The 20,604-nt window shown below is 40.5% G+C and overlaps 1 protein-coding gene across 2 annotated transcripts in view; it reads left to right on the top strand.

Annotated features, from left to right (window-relative positions):
• Nucleotides 1–20,604, top strand: part of LOC109685928 (S-adenosyl-L-methionine-dependent tRNA 4-demethylwyosine synthase TYW1-like) — a 198,827-nt gene that overhangs the window by 118,807 nt on the left and 59,416 nt on the right. For both annotated transcript variants that reach the window (XM_074075772.1, XM_074075774.1), the window contains one exon: nucleotides 16,773–16,908. In XM_074075772.1, the coding sequence (XP_073931873.1) occupies nucleotides 16,773–16,908 (136 nt within the window). The remainder of the gene's footprint in view (nucleotides 1–16,772; nucleotides 16,909–20,604) is intronic.

Below are 20,604 nucleotides of genomic sequence, written 5' to 3'. Positions count from 1 at the left end.
AGAAGAACAGAGCCTCCCCTGCCGGCCCCCCCACCTAAAACGCTGTGTCCCTTGAGGTGAATATTGTCTTTCTTTTGATAGCCAAATAGACTTGGGGGTCAAAAAACAAGTCTATATGAATTGTCTTCTCTAAAACTTGGTCACAGAGACAGCATACACATATAAAGAAGACTTACAACATAGTCTTTGTCTTCTAGAACTAAGCAGTTGGATAGAGGACTTAGAAATCCCATCTGCAGAGTGATGTCTGGAGGGACTGTGGGAGAAATGGCCCCAGAGGCAGATAAGCAATGTGACATAACTCTTCAGTGAGACCCGGCAGTCAAGCACATATTTTACACAACTGCAAAAAGTCATTCTTAACTGGTTTATCAGGAGAGAGATGGATGGACAGAAGACTGAGGAAGAGAAGGGTGTTCCTACCCTGATCTGGAAGGAAAGATATAACTTTATGTCCTTACAAAAGTAACATCTGTGTGTTCAAAAAAATGGAGGCTATTGTTATGGTTTGTGTGTGAAGTGTCTTTCCCAAAGGCTCATGTACTGAGGGCATGGTCCCCAGCTGGTGGATCCAATCACTGAGAAGTCATCAATGAGATGTCATCAATGGATCAACCCATTGGTGGGTTCATAATTTGATGGCATTATTGGAAGGTGGTGGAAATAGGAGTTGAGCCTAGTTGGAATGAGTAGGTAGGTCACTGCAGATTTGCTTTTCCAGACTGGAGGTGTGGCTCAAGAGGTAGAGCATTTGCCTAACAAATGCGTAAGTCTTGAGTTCAAACTCCAATATCACCAAAAAAGGGACATGCTTTTGAAGGGTATTGTATCCTTGACTCTCTCTCTCTCTCTTTTTCTCTCTCTCCTTTTCTCCTCTCTCTCTCTCTCTATTCCTGGCCATCATGAAGTGAGAGGTCACCTCCAACACCTGCTCCCTCCACCATGATGTTCTGCCTCACCACAGGCCCAAAGAAATGGAGTCAGACAACCCTAGACTGAATCATTTGAAACTATGAGCCAAAATATTCTTCTTTCTTTTAAATTATCACTCTCAAGTATTTGTCACAGTGACAAAAAGCTGACTAACCCAGATATATAAAAGGAAAAATATATAGGGAAGTATTAATATTTCTCATTTCCATGGTCTAGAGACCCTACTCCATCATTGTGGCAGGTGACAGGCAATACAGCTGTGAAATGCCAAGAAACAAAGACTAAGATGGTCATCCTAGGCACTGCAGGGCTGGACAGGTAGGAGGTTTGTGAGCCACAGGCTCTACTATAGACTGGTAGAGGAGGTTTAGGGCAGGATGTGGGTGAATTCTGTGTGAGGAGATCCACTGTACACACTCCTCATTTTTTATAAGAACTTCTCGTTTCGCATGTCATTCATCGAACACCTGCATGCATTGGTCAGCTTGCTTTGAGCACCTCACGGTCGCCCTTCAGAACTCAGAGAGTTGGATGTAAGTGTTCCCATCTTATAGATGAGCCAGAGGCTCAGAGAGCAAGTGTTCCTTCCTGACACCTTGCACAATGGGAAGGTAGGGTCTCTAGACTATGAGATACCTCATGAATTCCTTCTCAAGGTGCAAATGCAGGTGGCATTATGTTTTAGACTCTTTCATTGCTGTGACACAAAGTCTGACATAAATAATGAAAGGGCTCACAATTTTAGAGGTGTCAGTCAATAGTCCTGGCTGGGTGCCAGTGGCTCAAGCCTGTCATCCTAGCTATTCAGGAGGTAGCGATCAGGACGATTGTGCTTTGAAGCCAGCCTGGGAAAATACTTTGCGAGACCCTAGCTTGAAAATACCCAACACACACACACACAAACAGGCTGGTAGAGTGGCTCAAGTGGTAGAATGCCTGCTTAGTAAGTATGAGGTCCTGAGTTCAAACCTCAGTACAGCCAACCAACCAACCAAAAAAACTTAGCATGTTACCCAGGCCATCCCTTAAGGTAGGTAGCAGAAGAAAAGCTTGAGAGCCTAACATCATACAGGAGGAAAGAATATTAGTCTCTTCATGCTTCATTGCTGGAACCTTCTGGCCCAGCAAACACTAATTCTTTACCTCTAACTCAGAAGAAAAGAGGGGAGCCCTTTGTGATCCAAGTTTGGGGAAGTGAATCAGAGCATATGAACATGTGTCTGTGTTAGTTACCTACTGCTAGGTAACAAATTATCCCCAACACTTTGTGGTCCAAAGCCACAAGCATGTGTTGTCTCATAGCTTCTGGGACACAGCAATCTAGGAGCAGTTTAGCTGACTAGCTCTGGCCCAGTCTCTCATGGGGTTGTAGACATGGTGTCTGTTGGGTCTGTGATTATCTGAAGGCTTGACTGGGGTGGAGGATCCACTTCTAATGTACTCAGGTGGCTACAGGTTGAGTGTCCCTTACCTGAAATGCTTGTGACCAGAACTGTTAACAATTTCCAATTTTTTCAGATTTTGGAATCTTTGCATATGCAAAATGAGCTATCTTGGGAATGGGTCCCAAATCTAAATATGAAATTCATTTCTGTTTCATCTACACTTCACGCACACAGCTCAGAGGTTATTATTATTATTTTTCTTTTTTATTATATTCATATGTGCATACAATGTTTGGGTCATTTCTCCTCCCTTCCCCCACCCCTTCCATTACCACCCCACCCCTTCCCTCTGCTCCCCACCCCCTCCCTACCAGGCAGAAGCTATTTTGCCCTTATCTCTAATTTTGTTGAAGAGAGAGTATCAGCAATAATAGGAAGGACCAAGGGTTTTTGCTAGTTGAGATAAGGATAGCTATACAGGGCATTGACTCACATCGATTTCCTGTGCATGTGCCTTACCTTCTAAGTTAATTCTTCTCGATATAACCTCTTCTGTAGTTCCTGGTCCCCTTCTCCTATTGGCCTCAGTTCTTTTAAAGTATCTGCTTTAGTTTCTCTGCGTTGAGGGCAACAAATGCTACCTAGGTTTTTGGGTGTTTTACCTATACTTATACCTTCCTTGTGTGCACTCGCTTTATCATGTGCTCAAAGTCCAATCCCCTTGTTGTGTTTGCCCTTAATCTAATGTCCACATATGAGGGAGAACATATGATTTTTGGTCTTTTGGGCCAGGCTAACCTCACTCAGAATGATGTTCTCCAATTATCCATTTACCAGCAAATGATAACATTTCATTCTTCTTCATGGCTGCATAAAATTCCATTGTGTATAGATACCACATTTTCTTAATCCATTCGTCAGTGGTGGGGCATCTTGGCTGTTTCCATAACTTGGCTATTGTGAATAGCGCTGCAATAAACATGGGTGTGCAGGTGCCTCTGGAGTAACCTGTGTCATATTCTTTTGGGTATATCAAAGATTATTTTATACAGTATTTTTAGTGCACCTGTGTTTGGACAGTGATCTATCACATAAAGTCGGTGTGGGATTTCCACTGTAGCATCATGTAATTGCTCAAAAAGCTTCAGATTTCAGACCAGGAATTCTCTCTGTGCTATTATAGAGATTTCTTTTTCTTTCTTTTTTTTTTTTTTTATTTATTTTTTTTCTTTTAGTTAACATGTTTATTTATTTTTTCATTTTTCTTTTATTATTCATATGTGCATACAAGGCTTGGTTCATTTCTCCCCCCTGCCCCCACCCCCTCCCTTACCACCCACTCCACCCCCTCCCGCTCCCCCCCTCAATACCCAGCAGAAACTATTTTGCCCTTATCTCTAATTTTGTTGTAGAGAGAGTATAAGCAATAATAGGAAGGAACAAGGGGTTTTGCTGGTTGAGATAAGGATAGCTATACAGGGCATTGACTCACATTGATTTCCTGTGTGTGGGTGTTACCTTCTAGGTTAATTCTTTTTGATCTAACCTTTTCTCTAGTTCCTGGTCCCCTTTTCCTATTGGCCTCAGTTGCTTTAAGGTATCTGCTTTAGTTTCTCTGCGTTAAGGGCAACAAATGCTAGCTAGTTTTTTAGGTGTCTTACCTATCCTCACCCCTCCCTTGTGTGCTCTCGCTTTTATCATGTGCTCATAGTCCAATCCCCTTGTTGTGTTTGCCCTTGATCTAATGTCCACATATGAGGGAGAACATACGATTTTTGGTCTTTTGAGCCAGGCTAACCTCACTCAGAATGATGTTCTCCAATTCCATCCATTTACCAGCGAATGATAACATTTCGTTCTTCTTCATGGCTGCGTAAAATTCCATTGTGTATAGATACCACATTTTCTTAATCCATTCGTCAGTGCTGGGACATCTTGGCTGTTTCCATAACTTGGCTATTGTGAATAGTGCCGCAATAAACATGGATGTGCAGGTGCCTCTGGAGTAACAGTCTTTTGGGTATATCCCCAAGAGTGGTATTGCTGGATCAAATGGTAGATCGATGTCCAGCTTTTTAAGTAGCCTCCAAATTTTTTTCCAGAGTGGTTGTACTAGTCTACATTCCCACCAACAGTGTAAGAGGGTTCCTTTTTCCCCGCATCCTCGCCAACACTTGTTGTTGGTGGTGTTGCTGATGATGGCTATTCTAACAGGGGTGAGGTGGAATCTTAGTGTGGTTTTAATTTGCATTTCCTTTATTGCTAGAGATGGTGAGCATTTTTTCATGTGTTTTCTGGCCATTTGAATTTCTTCTTTTGAGAAAGTTCTGTTTAGTTCACGTGCCCATTTCTTTATTGGTTCATTAGTTTTGGGAGAATTTAGTTTTTTAAGTTCCCTGTATATTCTGGTTATCAGTCCTTTGTCTGATGTATAATTGGCAAATATTTTCTCCCACTCTGTGGTTGTTCTCTTCAGTTTAGAGACCATTTCTTTTGATGAACAGAAGCTTTTTAGTTTTATGAGGTCCCATTTATCTATGCTATCTCTTAGTTGCTGTGCTGCTGGGGTTTCATTGAGAAAGTTCTTACCTATATACTACTAACTCCAGAGTATTTCCTACTCTTTCTTGTATCAACTTAAGAGTTTGGGGTCTGATATTAAGATCCTTGATCCATTTTGAGTTAATCTTGGTATAGGGTGATATACATGGATCTAGTTTCAGTTTTTTGCAGACTGCTAACCAGTTTTCCCAGCAATTTTTGTTGAAGAGGCTGCTATTTCTCCATCGTATATTTTTAGCTCCTTTGTCAAAGATAAGTTGCTCATAGTTGTGTGGCTTCATATCTGGATCCTCTATTCTGTTCCACTGGTCTTCATGTCTGTTTTTGTGCCAGTACCATGCTGTTTTTATTGTTATTGCTTTGTAATATAGTTTGAAGTCAGGTATTGTGATACCTCCTGCATTGTTCTTTTGACTGAGTATTGCCTTGGCTATTCGTGGCCTCTTGTGTTTCCATATAAATTTCACAGTAGATTTTTCAATCTCTTTAATGAATGTCATTGGAATTTTGATGGGAATTGCATTAAACATGTAGATTACTTTGGGGAGTATCGACATTTTTACTATGTTGATTCTACCAATCCATGAGCATGGGAGATCTCTCCACTTTCTATAGTCTTCCTCAATCTCTTTCTTCAGAAGTGTATAGTTTTCCTTGTAGAGGTCTTTCACATCTTTTGTTAGGTTTACACCTAGGTATTTGATTTTTTTTGAGGCTATTGTAAATGGAATTGTTTTCATACATTCTTTTTCCGTTTGCTCATTGTTAGTGTATAGAAATGCTAATGATTTTTCTATGTTGATTTTATATCCTGCTACTTTGCTATAGCTATTGATGATGTCTAGAAGCTTCTGAGTAGAGTTTTTTGGGTCTTTAAGGTATAGGATCATGTCGTCTGCAAATAGGGATATTTTGACAGTTTCTTTACCTATTTGTATTCCTTTTATTCCTTCTTCTTGCCTAATTGCTCTGGCTAGGAATTCCAGTACTATGTTGAATAGGAGTGGAGATAGTGGGCATCCTTGTCTGGTTCCTGATTTTAGAGGGAACGGTTTTAATTTTTCTCCGTTAAGTATAATGCTGGCTGTAGGTTTGTCATATATAGCTTTTATAATGTTGAGGAACTTTCCTTCTATTCCTAGTTTTCTTAGAGCTTTTATCATGAAATGATGTTGGATCTTATCAAAGGCTTTTTCTGCGTCTATTGAGATGATCAAGTGGTTTTTGTCTTTGCTTCTGTTAATGTGGTTTATTATGTTTATTGATTTTCGTATGTTGAACCACCCCTGCATCCCTGGGATGAAGCCTACCTGGTCGTGGTGGATAATCTTTTTGATGTGTTGGTGAATTCGGTTTGCCATTATTTTGTTGAGGATTTTTGCATCAATGTTCATTAAGGAGATTGGCCTATAGTTCTCCTTTTTGGAGGTGTCTTTGCCTGGTTTTGGGATAAGTGTAATACTGGCTTCATAAAATGTGTTTGGCAGTTTTCCTTCCCTTTCTATTTCATGGAACAGTTTAAGGAGGGTTGGTATCAGTTCTTCTTTAAAGGTCTGATAGAATTCAGCAGAGAATCCATCAGGTCCTGGACTTTTCTTTTTGGGGAGACTCTTGATTGCTGCTTCAATTTCATTTTGTGTTATAGGTCTATTCAGGTGATTAATTTCCTCTTGGTTCAGTTTTGGATGATCATATGTATCTAGAAATCTGTCCATTTCTTTTAGATTTTCAAATTTATTTGAATATAGGTTCTCAAAGTAGTCTCTGATGATTTCCTGGATTTCCATGGTGTTTGTTGTTATCTCCCCTTTTGCATTCCTGATTCTACTAATTTGGGTTTTTTCTCTCCTCATTTTAGTCAGGTTTGCCAGGGGTCTATCGATCTTGTTTATTTTTTCAAAGAACCAACTTTTTGTTTCATTAATTCTTTGTATGGTTTTTTTGGTTTCTATTTCGTTGATTTCAGCTCTTATTTTTATTATTTCTCTCCTTCTATTTGTTTTGGGATTTGCTTGTTCTTGTTTTTCTAGGAGTTTGAGATGTATCATTAGGTCATTGATTTGGGATCTTTCAATCTTTTTAATATATGCACCCATGGCTATAAACTTTCCTCTCAAGACTGCCTTAGCTGTGTCCCATAGGTTCCGGTAGGTTGTGTTTTCATTTTCATTGACTTCTAGGAACTTTTTAATTTCCTCTTTTATTGCATCGATGATCCATTCTTCATTAAGTAATGAGTTATTTAGTTTCCAGCTGTTTGCATGTTTTTTGTCTTTACTTTTGTTGTTGAGTTCTACTTTTACTGCATTGTGGTCAGATAGTATGCACGGTATTATTTCTATTTTCTTATATTTGCTGAGGCTTGCTTTGTGCCCTAGGATATGATCTATTTTGGAGAAGGTTCCATGGGCTGCTGAGAAGAATGTATATTGTGTAGAGGTTGGATGAAATGTTCTATAGACATCTACTAGGTCCACTTGATCTATTGCATATTTTAGATCTTGGATTTCTTTATTGAGTTTTTGTTTGGATGACCTATCTATTGATGATAATGGAGTGTTAAAGTCTCCCACAACCACTGTGTTGGCGTTTATATATGCTTTTAGGTCTTTCAGGGTATGTTTGATGAAATTGGGTGCGTTGACATTGGGTGCGTACAGATTGATGATTATTATTTCCTTTTGGTCTATTTCCCCTTTTATTAGTATGGAATGTCCTTCTTTGTCTCGTTTGATCAATGTAGGTTTGAAGTCTACTTTGTCAGAGATAAGTATTGCTACTCCTGCTTGTTTTCGGGGGCCATTAGCTTGGTAAATCTTCTTCCAGCCTTTCATCCTAAGCATATGCTTATTTCTGTCGGTGAGATGAGTCTCCTGTAAGCAACAAATTGTTGGATCTTCTTTTTTAATCCATTTTGTCAAACGGTGTCTTTTGATGGGTGAATTAAGTCCATTGACATTAAGTGTTAGTACTGATAGGTATGTGGTGATTCCTGCCATTTAGTTATCTTAGTTGTTTGAAGGTTTGATTGTGTGTACCTAACTTGATGTTACTCTCTACTGTCTTGCTTTTTCTTATCCTGTGGTTTGGTGCTGCCTGCCTTTTCATGGTTAAGTTGGGTGTCACTTTCTGTGTGCAGGATCCCTTGCAGAATCTTTTGTAATGGTGGCTTTGTGGTCACATATTGTTTTAGTTTCTGCTTATCATGGAAGACTTTTATTGCTCCATCTATTTTGAATGATAGCTTTGCTGGGTAGAGTATCCTGGGGTTGAAGTTATTTTCATTCAGTGCCCGGAAGATCTCACCCCACGCTCTTCTTGCTTTTAATGTTTCTGTTGAGAAGTCTGCTGTGATTTTGATGGGTTTACCTTTGTATGTTACTTGTTTTTTCTCTCTTGCAGCCTTCAATATTCTTTCCTTAGTTTCTGAACTTGTTGTTTTAATGATGATATGTCGTGGAGTAGTTCTATTTTGATCTGGTCTGTTTGGTGTCCTGGAGGCCTCTTGCATTTGTATGGGAATATCTTTCTCTAGATTTGGGAAATTTTCCATTATTATTTTGTTGAATATATTACGCATTCCCTTCGCTTGCACCTCTTCTCCTTCTTCGATGCCCATGATTCTCAAGTTTGGTCTTTTGATGGAGTCGGTGAGTTCTTGCATTTTCTTTTCACAGGTCTTGAGTTGTTTAATTAATAGTTCTTCGGTTTTTCCTTTAATTACCATTTCATCTTCAAGTTCTGAGATTCTGTCTTCTGTTTGTTCTATTCTGCTGGATTGGCTTTCCGTTTTGTTTTGCAGTTCTGTTTCGTTCTTTTTTCTGAGGTTTTCCATATCCTGGCTGTTTTCTTCTTTATTGTTGTCTATTTTTGTCCTGAGTTCATTTATCCATTTATTCATTGTGTTCTCTCTTTCACTTTGGTGTTTATACAGTGCTTGTATGGTTTCCTTTATTTCTTCTTTTGCTTTTTCAAATTCTCTATTTTTATTGTCTTGGAATTTCTTGAGTGTCTCCTGTACATTTTGGTTGACCCTATCCAGTATCATCTCTATAAAATTCTCATTGAGTACTTGTAGTATGTCTTCTTTTAAATTATTCTTGTAGGCTTCATTGGGTCCTTTGGCATAGTTTATCTTCATTTTGTTGGAGTCTGGCTCTGAGTTTCTGTTCTCTTCATTCCCCTCTGGTTCCTGTACTAATTTTTTGCTGTGGGGAAACTGGTTTCCTTGTTTTTTCTGTCTTCCTGTCATTGTCCTTGGTGTTGTTACTGTCCCTGTACTGTGTGTAATTAAGTATTTTCTAGCTTGTAATAATAACAATGGTAATATTGAGAACGGAAGAGTGAGCTGAGATGGAAAGCAAGAAGTTAAAGAAAAGGGGAAAACAAATATACAGACAAGAGGGAGAAAGCAGAACAAGGTATCAGACAAGAGAGTTTCAAAGGTATAAACAGGGAGTGTTAGTGTACTAATCGACAGTAAGCTGAACAGACAATAGAGAGACAGAGAGAGGATTGAAAATCAAAGATAAAACAAATAAAAAATAAGTATATGAAAGTAATATCTATTTATAAAAATGAATTAAAATAAAATGGAAAATAGGAAATTAAAAAAAAAAAAAAACCAAAAAACTTCCAAGTTTATATGCAATGCAATTTCAGTCTTAATAATTTGGATGTCCGTCTTAATCTCCAGTCCTGGAGTTGGTGCCTCAGATGTTGTTCTGTAGTTGTCTCATCAAAGGGGATGCATAAAGTAGAACAAAACTACACTCACACACACACAGAAGAAAAAATAAAAAAAAAAAGCCCCACCAAGTGTCCCCAGTTCAAATGCAATAGTTTCAGTAAGTTTTTTGGCTTGCAGGTGTAATTCGGTTGTTCTCTCATCAAAGGTAGGGAGAAAAAGAAAAAAAAGCGTCTGGAGGCAGTTCTGAGAGTGGTATCTGCAACTGTGGCTTGCCTGCCTGCTGCTCTCAGCCTGTAGCTGGCGGCGTTATTTATGCAGATCTCTGGGGTGAGCTTAGCACTCACCTGGTCCCACAGGCTTTGTTTGCTCAGAGTTCTCCTGTGCGGGGGAGGGGGGCCTCTGCTATAGGCTTTTCCCTTTCCAAGCACTGGGAAAGGCGACACTGCCCCGCGTTGTCAGGCCTGCGTGTTTATTTACAGTTCACGTGGGAAGTGGGTCTTCCCTCCTCTCACAAGCGTCCCCGCTCCTGGTTGCTGGCGCACCCCGCTCCCGCCAGAGCCTCTCCGGCCCGCCCGGCTCGTTTATTTCCAGTCCCGGGAAGGCTTCCCTTCCCCCAATCTTCAGCGCTCAGGGCGCCCCACCCTCTTTCCAGCGTGTCTTAACTGTTCTTATTGCTTAGTACTCAGTTTCTCTTTTTTTCCCGGGTGGAGGTCAGTCTGTCCAGGGGGCTATGCTGCTCTGGCCCAGGCTTGTCTGTGGGGGAACCGCGGTACTGCGAAGCTCACCTGGTCCGCGTCTTCCCAAGCCGTATGGGCGCCGGCCACTGGCGGCCCGGGGGCCTCCTCGGTTCTCCGTTTAACGTGAAGTGGAGATTCTCTGCACCGGCTGGAGATGTGGAGGAGTCAAAGTTATGCCTTTTCTCGGTGATTATGCCTGCAAAGTGTGTCTCCAGCGTCTCTCCAAGATTTCACTATATGAGGCTCGCTTTCTGCTTCCTACCTCTAGCCGCCATCTTGGAATCTCCTTATGTCTGTTTTTGTGCCAGTCCCATGCTGTTTTTATTGCTATGGCTCTGTAATATAGTTTGAAGTCGTGTATTGTGATACCTCCAGCATTGCTCTTTTTGCTGAGTACTGCCTTGGCTATTCTTGGTCTCTTGTGTTTCCAAATGAACTTTAGGGTCGATTTTTCAATCTCTGTGATGAATGTCATTGGGATTTTGATGGGAATTGCATTAAGCATGTAGATTGTTTTTGGTAGTATAGCCATTTTTACTACATTGATTCTACCAATCCATGAGCACGGGAGATCTTCCACCTTCTGTAGTCTTCCTTGATGTCTTTCTTCAGGGGTTTCAAAGTTCTCCTTGTAGAGGACATTCATATCCTTTATTAAGTTTACTCCTAGGTATTTGATTTTTTTTTTGAGGCTATTGTAACTAGAATTGTTTCCCTATATTCTTTCTCAATTTGTTCATTGTTGGTGTATAGAAAAGCTAATGATTTTTGTAAGTTGATTTTGTATCCTGCCACCTTGCTATAGCTGTTTATGGTGTCTAGGAATTTTTGGGTAGAGTTTTTGGGTCTTTGAGATACGGGATCATCTCATCTGCAAATAGGGATATTTTGACAGTTTCTCTACCTATTTGTATTGCTTTTATTTGTTCTTCTTGCCTAATTGCTCTGGCTAGGAATACCAGGACTATGTTGAATAGGAGTGGGGATAATGGGTACCCTTGTCTCATTGCTGATTTTAGGGGAAATAGTTCCAGTTTTTCCCCATTAAGTATGACGTTGGTTATAGTTTTGTTATATATAGCATTTACAATGTTGAGGTACATTCCTTCTATTCCTAGTTTTCTTAGAGAGCTTTCATCGTGAAGTGGTGTTGGATCTTATCAAAGGCTTTTTCTACATCTATTGAGATGATCAAGTGGTTTTTGTCCTTGCTTCTATTAATGTGCTATATTACATTTATAGATTTGTGTATGTTGAACCACCCCTGCATCTCTGCAATGAAGCCGATTTGATTGTGGTGAATGATCTTTCTGATATGTTGTTGGATTCGGTTTGCCATTATTTTATGGAGGATTTTTATATCGATGTTCATTTAGGAGATTGGCCTGTAGTTCTCCTTTTTGGAGGTGTCCTTGTCCGGTTTTGGGATGAGAGTAATACTGGCTTCATAAAATGAGTTAGGCAGTTTTCCTTCCCTTTCTATTTCTTGGAAAAGTTTAAGGAGAGTTGGTATTAGTTCTTCTTTAGAGGTCTGATAGAATTCAGCAGAGAATCCATCAAGTCCTGGACTTTTCTTTTTTGGAAGACTATTGCTATTTCAATTTCATTTTGTGTTATAGATATATTCAGGTGATTAATATCCTCTTGGTTCAATTTTGTATCATAAGTATCTAGAAATTTTTCCATTTCTTCAAGATTTTCAAATTTATTGGAATATAGGTTCTCAAAGTAATCTCTGATGATTCCCTGGATTTCCATGGTGTTTGTTGTTATCTCCCCTTTTGTGTTTCTGATTTTACTGATTTGGGTTTTTTCTCTCCTCATTTTAGTCAGGTTTGCGAGGGGTCTGTCAATCTTGTTTATTTTTTCAAAGAGCCAGCTTTTTGTTTCATTGATTCTTTGTATGGTTTTTTGTTGTTGTTGCTGTTCCTATTTCATGAATTTTGGCCCTTATTATTATTATTTCTCTTCTGCTTGTTTTCGGTTTTGCTTGTTCTTGTTTTTTCTAGGAGTTTGAGATGTAGCAGTAGGTCATTGATTTGAGATCTTTCTGTCCTTTTAATATATGCACTCATGGCTATAAACTTTCCTCTTGGGACTGCCTTTGCTGTGTCCCATAGGTTCTGGTAGGTTGTGTTTTCATTTTCATTAAGTTTCAGGTTGTTTTGATTTCCTCTTTTATTTCATCAGTGACCCACTGATCATTGAGCAATGTGTTGTTTTAGCTTCCAATTGTTTGCATGTTTTTACTGTTGTTTTTGTTGCTGAATTCTAGTTTTATTGCATTGTGATCAGATAGAATGCATGGGATTATTTCTGTTTTCATATATTTGCTGAGGTTTGCTTTGTGCCCTAAGATATGATCAGTTTTGGAGAAAATTCCATGGGCTGCTGAGAAAAATGTATATTGTGTGGAAGTTGGATGAAATATTCTGTAGACATTAACTAGGTCCATTTGATCTGTGGTGTGATTTAGTTTTAGAATTTTCTCTATTGGTTTTTTGTTTGGATGACTTATCTATTGGTGATAGGGGGATATTAAAGTCTCCAACTACCACTGTGTTGGAGTCTATATATGCTTTTAAGTCCTTCAGAGTATGTTCGATGAAATTGGGTACACTGACATTGGATGCATATAGGTTGATAATTGTTATTTCCTTTTGGTGTATTTCCCCTTTTGTTAGTATGGAATATCCTTTATCTCATTTGATCAATGTAACTTTGAAGTCTACTTTGTCCGAGATAAGTATTGCTACTCCTGCCTGTTTTCAGGGGCCATTGGCTTGGTAAATCTTCTTCACCCTAAGCCAATGCTTGTTTCTGTCAATGAGATGGGTCTCCTGTAAGCAATAGAGTGTTGGATCTTCCTTTTTACTCCAGTTTGCCAAATGGTGTCTTTCATGGGGGAGTTGAGTCCATTGACATTCAGTGTCAATATTGATAGGTCTGTAGTGATTTCTGTCATTTAGTTGTTTTTGTTGTTTAAGGGTTTGGTTGTCTGCAGCTGAATCAGTGTTACTCTCTGATTCTTTGTCTTTTCTTCTCCTGTGGTTTGGTACTGCCTGTTCTCTCATGGTATTGTTTGCTTCATTTTCTGTGTGCAGAATTCCTTGAAGAATCTTTTTTAGTGGTGGCTTGTTGGTCATGTATTGTTTTAGTTTCTGCTTAACATGGAAGACTTTATCTATGTTGAATGATAGTTTTGCTCGGTAGAGTATCCTAGGGTTGAAGTTGTTTTCATTCAGTGCCCAGAATACCTCACTCCATGCCCTTTTCTTGCTTTTAAGGTTTCCATTGAGAAATCTGTTGTGATTTTGATGGGTTTACCTTTGTATGTTATTTATTTTTTCTCTCTTACAGCCTTCAGTGTTCTTTCTCTATTCTCTGTGCTTGTTGTGTGAATGATAATATGTCATGGGGTAGTTCTAGTTTGGTCAAGTCTGTTTGGTGTCCTGGAGGCTTCCTGTACCTGAATGGGCATAGCTTTCTCTAAGTTTGGGAAATTTTCTGTTATTATTTTGTTGAACATATTACGAATCCCTTTTGCTTGCACCTCTTCTTCTTCGATGCCCATGATTCTCAGGTTTGGTCTTTTGGTGGAGTCGGTGAGTTCTTGCATAATCCTTTCACAGGTCTTGAGTTGTTTGACTAATAGCTCTTCAGTTTTTCTGTGTCTTCTTTTATTCTTTATTTTTGGTGTCTTAAAATTTCTTGAGTGCCTTTTGTACCTTTTGGTTGACCATGTCTAGTAACATGCCCATGAAATTCTCAGTGATTACTTTCAGGATTTCTTCTGTGAGGATGTTCTTGTAGGCATCGTTGGATTCCTTGGCATTGTTTATCTTTGTTTTATTGGAGTCCAGAACTGGGTATCCATTTTCTTCATTTCCCTCTGAATCCTGTATTAAATTATTTTTTGGGGGGAGAATGATTTCCATCCTTTTTTCATTTTTCCATTGCTCCACTTGGTACTGTACAACTATGTTCTTGATTGGCTAGTTGGTGGTTTCAGTCACCTGATTTCTTTTCCTTGGTTTAATTTTGTTTTGTGGCTGTATTAGGTTTTAAGCTAAGTATCTATGTGCTATTTCTGTCTCCGGTCTGGGTGTAACTTAGAATTAGCTAATTCACAACAGTAAAACTAACCAAAACCAAAATAACCCAAAGAAATCAGCGAGGAGAGATGAACAAACAAACACAAACAAGAAACAAAACAAACAAACAAAAAAATTCCAGGTTCAGGAACAATAGAATTTCAGTCTTCTTGTGTTTGCCTCCAGCATCCAGTCCTGGTGTTGGTATTTACGCAGAAGCTCTCTCATAGTCTCGTCAGGTCGTTGGGTATTGTTTGTTTTTTTTTCTTCTATCTTTCAGTGGCAGCTACTTGGTCAGCTCCTCCCTCAGTGGGGTGTGGCAATTTAAGTTTATATGTTGTCCTCAGGTTCTGGAATCAGCTCTGTGGCCCATCAGCTGTCCTGCTTTGGAGTTGGGTTTTCACTGTGCTGGTTTACTGGGGGCTTGTTTCTTAGCTTCGCCCCCTTTCTCTGGGCAAGGTCAGTGATCCATCAGCTGGCCTCTGCTGTCAGTGTGTTGTGATGGTTTGTTGATTATTTTTCAATTTTGCAGTGTTGTTTGACTTTGGACATTGCTCACTGGCTCAGGAGATGAACTTTGTGGACTGCTACCTGACCTATTTCAGGCAGTGGCTTATCACCTCCCACTGTCGGCCCTTCTGCCTTTCCAGTCTTTGTTTACTGAAAGTTTGAGCAGAAATCAGCTCCTTCCCACTGCCCCCTTCTCCAGTGCACTTTCAAAGTTCCCACCCCCTCTGCTGTGTGCTACTTTTCAGTTCCTTGTTTATTCAGTTTTGTTTTGTTTTTTTTTTTTTGGGGGGGGGATCAGTCTGCTGAGGGGGCTATGCTGGTTCATCCCAGGGGTGGCTGGGGGAATACTGTGTGATGCTTGGCCCTCACCTGTTTGGTCTGCAGAATGTCTCCTAACCAGGTTTGGAGCTGGCATCTGGTGGCGGCAGCAACCCTCTGTTTTCTCAGTGTAATGTGGCTTGGAAAAGCTTTCTATGGGCTAGGGGTTCAGGGTGTTGAAGTTTTGATTGTCCTTGGTGCTGTATTTCTGCCAAGTGTCGTTCCAGTGTCTCAGCAAGATTTTTCATTCACGGAGCTTACCCTCTGCTTTTGTGCCCTAGTCACCATCTTGGATCTCCCTAGTGAGGATTTTTAAGGGGAGACTTCTTTTTTTCTCTTCCCATTAGTTCTGAATTCACTGAGCAAAATAAATTATGAGACCTTTTGAAAGGAGAAGTGGAGAGGCTTTGGAAAATGGACAACCTAAATCTAAAGCCTAACATGCAAGAAATGTAGTAGATAGGTGTAAAATTAAGAAATGAGTCAATGAATGTGAACAAAGTCTGAAACGAGTGATAATCATGGGAACTGATAAAGAAGGCAAGGAATATGTACACGACTCGCAGATTCCTTCTGGGTGGCTTTCCTTTGTATTGCTTGGATACAGCTCTGACATTCTGGCTTTGCATTGTTTAAAACTTCAGTAGAAACCAGGGTGGGGTGCACACCTGTAGCCCCAGCACTTGAAAGGCTGAAGCATGAGGATTGAGAGTCCGGGTCTACCCTGAGCTACACAGCAAGACCTTGTCTCAAAAACAAACAGTCAGGCACCGGTGGCTCATATCTGTAATCCTAGCTACTCAGGATGCAGAGATCAGGAGGATCATGCTTCAAAGCTATCCCAGACAAATAGTTCGTGAGACCCCATCTCAAAAATACCCAACATTTTGTGTTGGGGCTGGTGGAGTGGCTCAAGTGGTAAAGCATCTGCCTAGCAAGGATGAGGCCCTGAGTTCAAACCCCAGTACCACAAAAACAAACAAACAAAAAATAACACCAAACTTGTCAGTAGGTCACTGTTTGCCCACCCACCCCTACTCTGAAGCATGGTGTGGTGGCTCTGTGTCCTCAAGTAAGGTGAGAGCTTTGGGGGCTGCTTCTTGGAAGGCTTTCCTTCAGTGAACCAAGGATAACAGGTGGGCGTGAGTGCAACCCCCACACTGTTGTGAGGCTTTTGCTGTGGTGGTGTGAGTGACAGAGTTCATGGGGAAGTCAGTTCTAAAGCCCAGCTCCTCACTGTGCTGGGCCCATGCTGCCAGGCCCAAAGTTAGATTTCATTTTATTTTCCACTAAAACCTGATGTGTGAGGTATGACCAGTTTCAAGTAATTAATGTGTTCATGTTTTTAGGATGGCATTCAGTCATTTAGAAAATAAGCAGGGACATCCCATTTTGTCACTTATCTTTGAACTTGTAGGCAAAGTAGAAGCATGCAGACCTAGTGCTTAGTCACTAGTCCATCATAGACTAAATTTTACATCATGAAAAGCCTGACGTAGGCATAATTTTCTTTTTCTTTTCCTTTTCCTTTTTAATTACCAAGAAACCTCAAGCCAGTTACTCAGCTCTATGTCAGTGTGGATGCTAGCACCAAAGACAGCCTGAGGAAAATTGACCGTCCACTCTTCAGGGACTTCTGGCGGAGGTTCCTTGACAGTTTAAAAGCCTTAGCAGCAAAGGTAAGAATTACAGCATTGCAAAAATAAGTAAACAAGGAAAAGAACACAAGTACTTCTCCCTCTTGTCTCTTTAAAATCAAGACAAAACCTTCAATTTTTAAAGAGTTCCTTTTTGAGGAACAGCAAACATTTAGCCAGCCAGGCATGGCGGCACTCGCCTCTCATCCAGCACTGGGGAGGCTGATGCAGGTGGATTGCAAGTTCTAGGCCAGCCTGGGTGATAGGTAGGCAGGTAGGTGGAGATAGATAGATAGATAGATAGATAGATACATATTGATTGAGTTCCTCTTAACTTTGCAGCTCTGTCTGACACGTGTCATTTTTCCCTTATGGATTTAAGGGGAGAGATGTGTCACTCCTAGGAGGTAATGAATAGCATATGGCCAGGTAGCAGTACATAGCAAACCTCGAGATGTCAGCAAGTAACATATGTTTAAATGTAAAGTATGTATCCTAAATTTCTAGAACTCCAGTCTCCTGCCCCTACCTCAGAGTGTGCAAATGTGCTATTACGGTTCACTTACCTTTCTTTCCTTTGACCTAAAGTAACCTTTGGTTCTCCTTTGCTTTAATCCCACCTCTCAGTAGTGGGTACTTCCTGTTCTGCTCCTGCACCTCCCTGTCCTCTCTCCCCTTGCTGATCTCTTTGCCTTTGCCCTGTCCTCTCTTCCTTTAGTCTCCAGACTGTCCTCTTTCATTTGTCATTTGTCTCAGTAGTCCTTTGTGCTCTACCTGCATCTGACTGCTAATGCAAATCACCACAGGAGCTTGCAAAATTATAGTTTCCTGTTCTAGTGTCATTCAAGAATCTGTATGTTCAGTGTCCCAGGTGACATTTGATGTGCAACCAGATAGGGGAGTCAGTGCCCCAGAAAACCTCCTTCTCCCTGCCTCACCCACACTCACTCTGACGCTGTGGTCCCTGCACTCCCTGGGAGCACTGAGCCTTCCCACACTTTTTCTCCTCTGAAGCCTTGCTGACTTTCTCAGATCGTGAGTGATCTTTTCATTCCTGGACCCAGAATTCCTCTGCACTCTTGCAGGCTTGGCTTCATTGTTACCTCTGCTATGAGACCTTTTCCAGTTGCAATTAGCTGCTCTTCCTGTCTTCTCAAGTTTTATATCTGTAAAACACTTTTTTCTTCTGCTTTATCCTAGCCTCTCTCTCTAACTGGATTCCTTCCGCTGTCTGAATTCCTCACAGTATTAGTATATGTTTTTTTTAAAGAATGAACAAGCAGAAATTCAGTAGATCTTGGTAGGTGTACTGTATGCATTCCCTGACTGTTGAGCTGCTGAAATCTTTTTTTTTCCCCTTGCTCTTTTATGCTGGAGAAGTTAAAGCAATGCCCTTTTTACTTATTTATTTTATTTTTGATTATTTGCATTGGCATTATTTAAGAAATGCAAAAAGGCACTCCTTTGATTTTTCAGTTGTCTTGGATTTTTCACCAAGCTAGAAGAAAAATGCTTCTTGGGTTCCTAAAGTGGCCTTGACCTTCAAGAAGCCCATCATCTTCACTTGTTACTGAGACAGTAGGAACACAGCATAAGAATCAGCATGCATTTAGATGAGTGGAAACAGGAGCTAGCAATGTCACACACACCTGAGATTGTCGTCCATGCTGTGTTCCAATCAGAGTATAGCTTAAGAGCTCACTTTATTTCTTTGCTCAGGATTTTCCACAAAATGATTTCTTGCCTTGCTAGTACTTAGATGTCCAATTCGATTACAATTACCCTAGGTTGACTCTGTGACTAACCCAGTAGGTTAGTTTTGCAGTGTTCCTTCACCCAGGTCTCTCTGTAACCCTTATGGAGACAGTTTCCTCAGGCTATTTAAACCATTTGCCCACATTAGGGCAATTGCTTCCTAAGCATTTTGTAGCAGTTAGAGCTACTGTTTCTCCTTGGATTGTTTGTGCTGCCACTTCAGGAAGAAGGTCTGTGGCTCGGAGCTGCTCTTAAAAGGTTTTCTTTAAATTAATTCAAGCTGTTTCTTCTTCTGAGTATCAATATTGCAGAGTATAGTGGATGCTATCAAGAAAGGGTTGTTTTACTGCTGCTTACCACAGAAACACTCATGCTTGTTGTATTTGCGATGGTCACACATATGGTTATTAAATCTAAAATCCTTTGAGTTTTTAAATAGCAGTGCTATTTCAGACGTCTTAATTAGAACATCCGTACTGTTACCTTCTATAACTTCTTTGGGCTTTTAAATAGATAAGCAAGAGAGAGAATTTCTTGAACTTTATAAACAGGGAAATTTGATTCATCCCAGGTGTTCTTGTCTGTGTATGAGCTAGTACTGGCCAAAGTAGAACAGGGAATATTTTGCCTTTGCACTCTTGGCAAGTGTAATGTTTATATTTCCAGATCTTTATCCTTTGTCAAAAGGTTCCCTTTCAATATGAGAGAAGTATACTGGCACGTTGAGTATGTGGGGCTAAAAATCAGTTCTGTCAAAATACCAGGGCAAAAATTGTGTTGGCTTCCATTTGCATCTATGACAGCTACTTGCCAAACAGCCCTTTTTAAAAGGACAACACTGCCTGGCTGGAGCAGTAGACTTTCATTCTGCTAGCACATAATTACACCAAGGTCAAGAAGCAGTAGCAAATTGAAGTACTTAATCCTCTTCCGTGTTTAAGCAATACATTGACATTCTCGAGACCTCATATTTAAAAATAAAAAAGGAAGCACAAGTACCTGTACTCCACATTCTTGGATATCAGAAATGCACGTTAGCGTCTCCAGAGACTTACGTCAGGATGCTCTGGCCTCAGCTCGTGTTGTTAACAAGGCTTGTGCTACATTTGACAGTGAAACAAACCAGTGTTTGCATGTGACCCCCAGTTTGACTTGAAAAACAAGCATGTTAAATGGTTTGACCTTCTCATCTCTGATCATGAAAGTATTATGTGCTGATTATGGGCAAAAAAAAAAAAAGAGAAATGTAAAGAAGCAAGGAAAGAAATTACCTGCAGTCCCACGATCTGGAGAGGATGACTGTCAACATCTGAAGCACAACTGTCCAGTCCTCTTGGGGACGAGGGTTGCTGTTTTGCATTCAGTTTTCTATGTGGCTTTCATTGTCGTTTACCATCGTGTCATCAGTTTTCCTGCCGTCACGTTCTTCTGTGATCCTCCTCTTTAAGGCAGCCTGGCCTTCCATCTTGCTCAGTCTCCTGCCTGTTGGCCAGCAGTGAATGTTGTGCTGTTCCTGTCCTCGTCTTCCCACCATGGGCACCTGACAGGAAGTCAGATTTCCTGTCCTCAGCACATGTGAAATGGAAACTCAGCACCTCCCAGTTCCCAGCTTACAGTGTGCACACCCATCACTTTGTTCCATTTGTAGAATTGCATGCAACCAGAGGAGGCATGCCATAATTAATTGGTAGCATGTTACTTTCATAAAGGACAGGCATAAAATAATGATGGAGCTAGACTCTGGAGTGCCCAGAAGTCAGTGAAACCTTGTGTCTCCTTCCTTCCCTCCCTCCCTGTTAGGGTGGACCAGTCTCTTGTCCACAGTTCTGACCAGTTCCCTGGCTATCAGCCTGTTTTGTTTATTTCCACCACCTGTCATCCATGCTAAAGTCTTTTTTGAACCCCAGTGTAGCCTGGACATCTATTTCTTAGTGTCACCTTTTTTTTAATGCTTTACTTTGACCCTTTTGCTCTGTGAACCCT

The sequence above is a fragment of the Castor canadensis genome, chromosome 6 (assembly GCF_047511655.1).
Source record: "Castor canadensis chromosome 6, mCasCan1.hap1v2, whole genome shotgun sequence".
NCBI classification, from domain to species: Eukaryota; Metazoa; Chordata; class Mammalia; order Rodentia; family Castoridae; genus Castor; species Castor canadensis.
The sequence above is the reverse complement of the archived record's forward strand: the minus strand, read 5'-3'. Positions and strand labels throughout refer to the sequence as shown.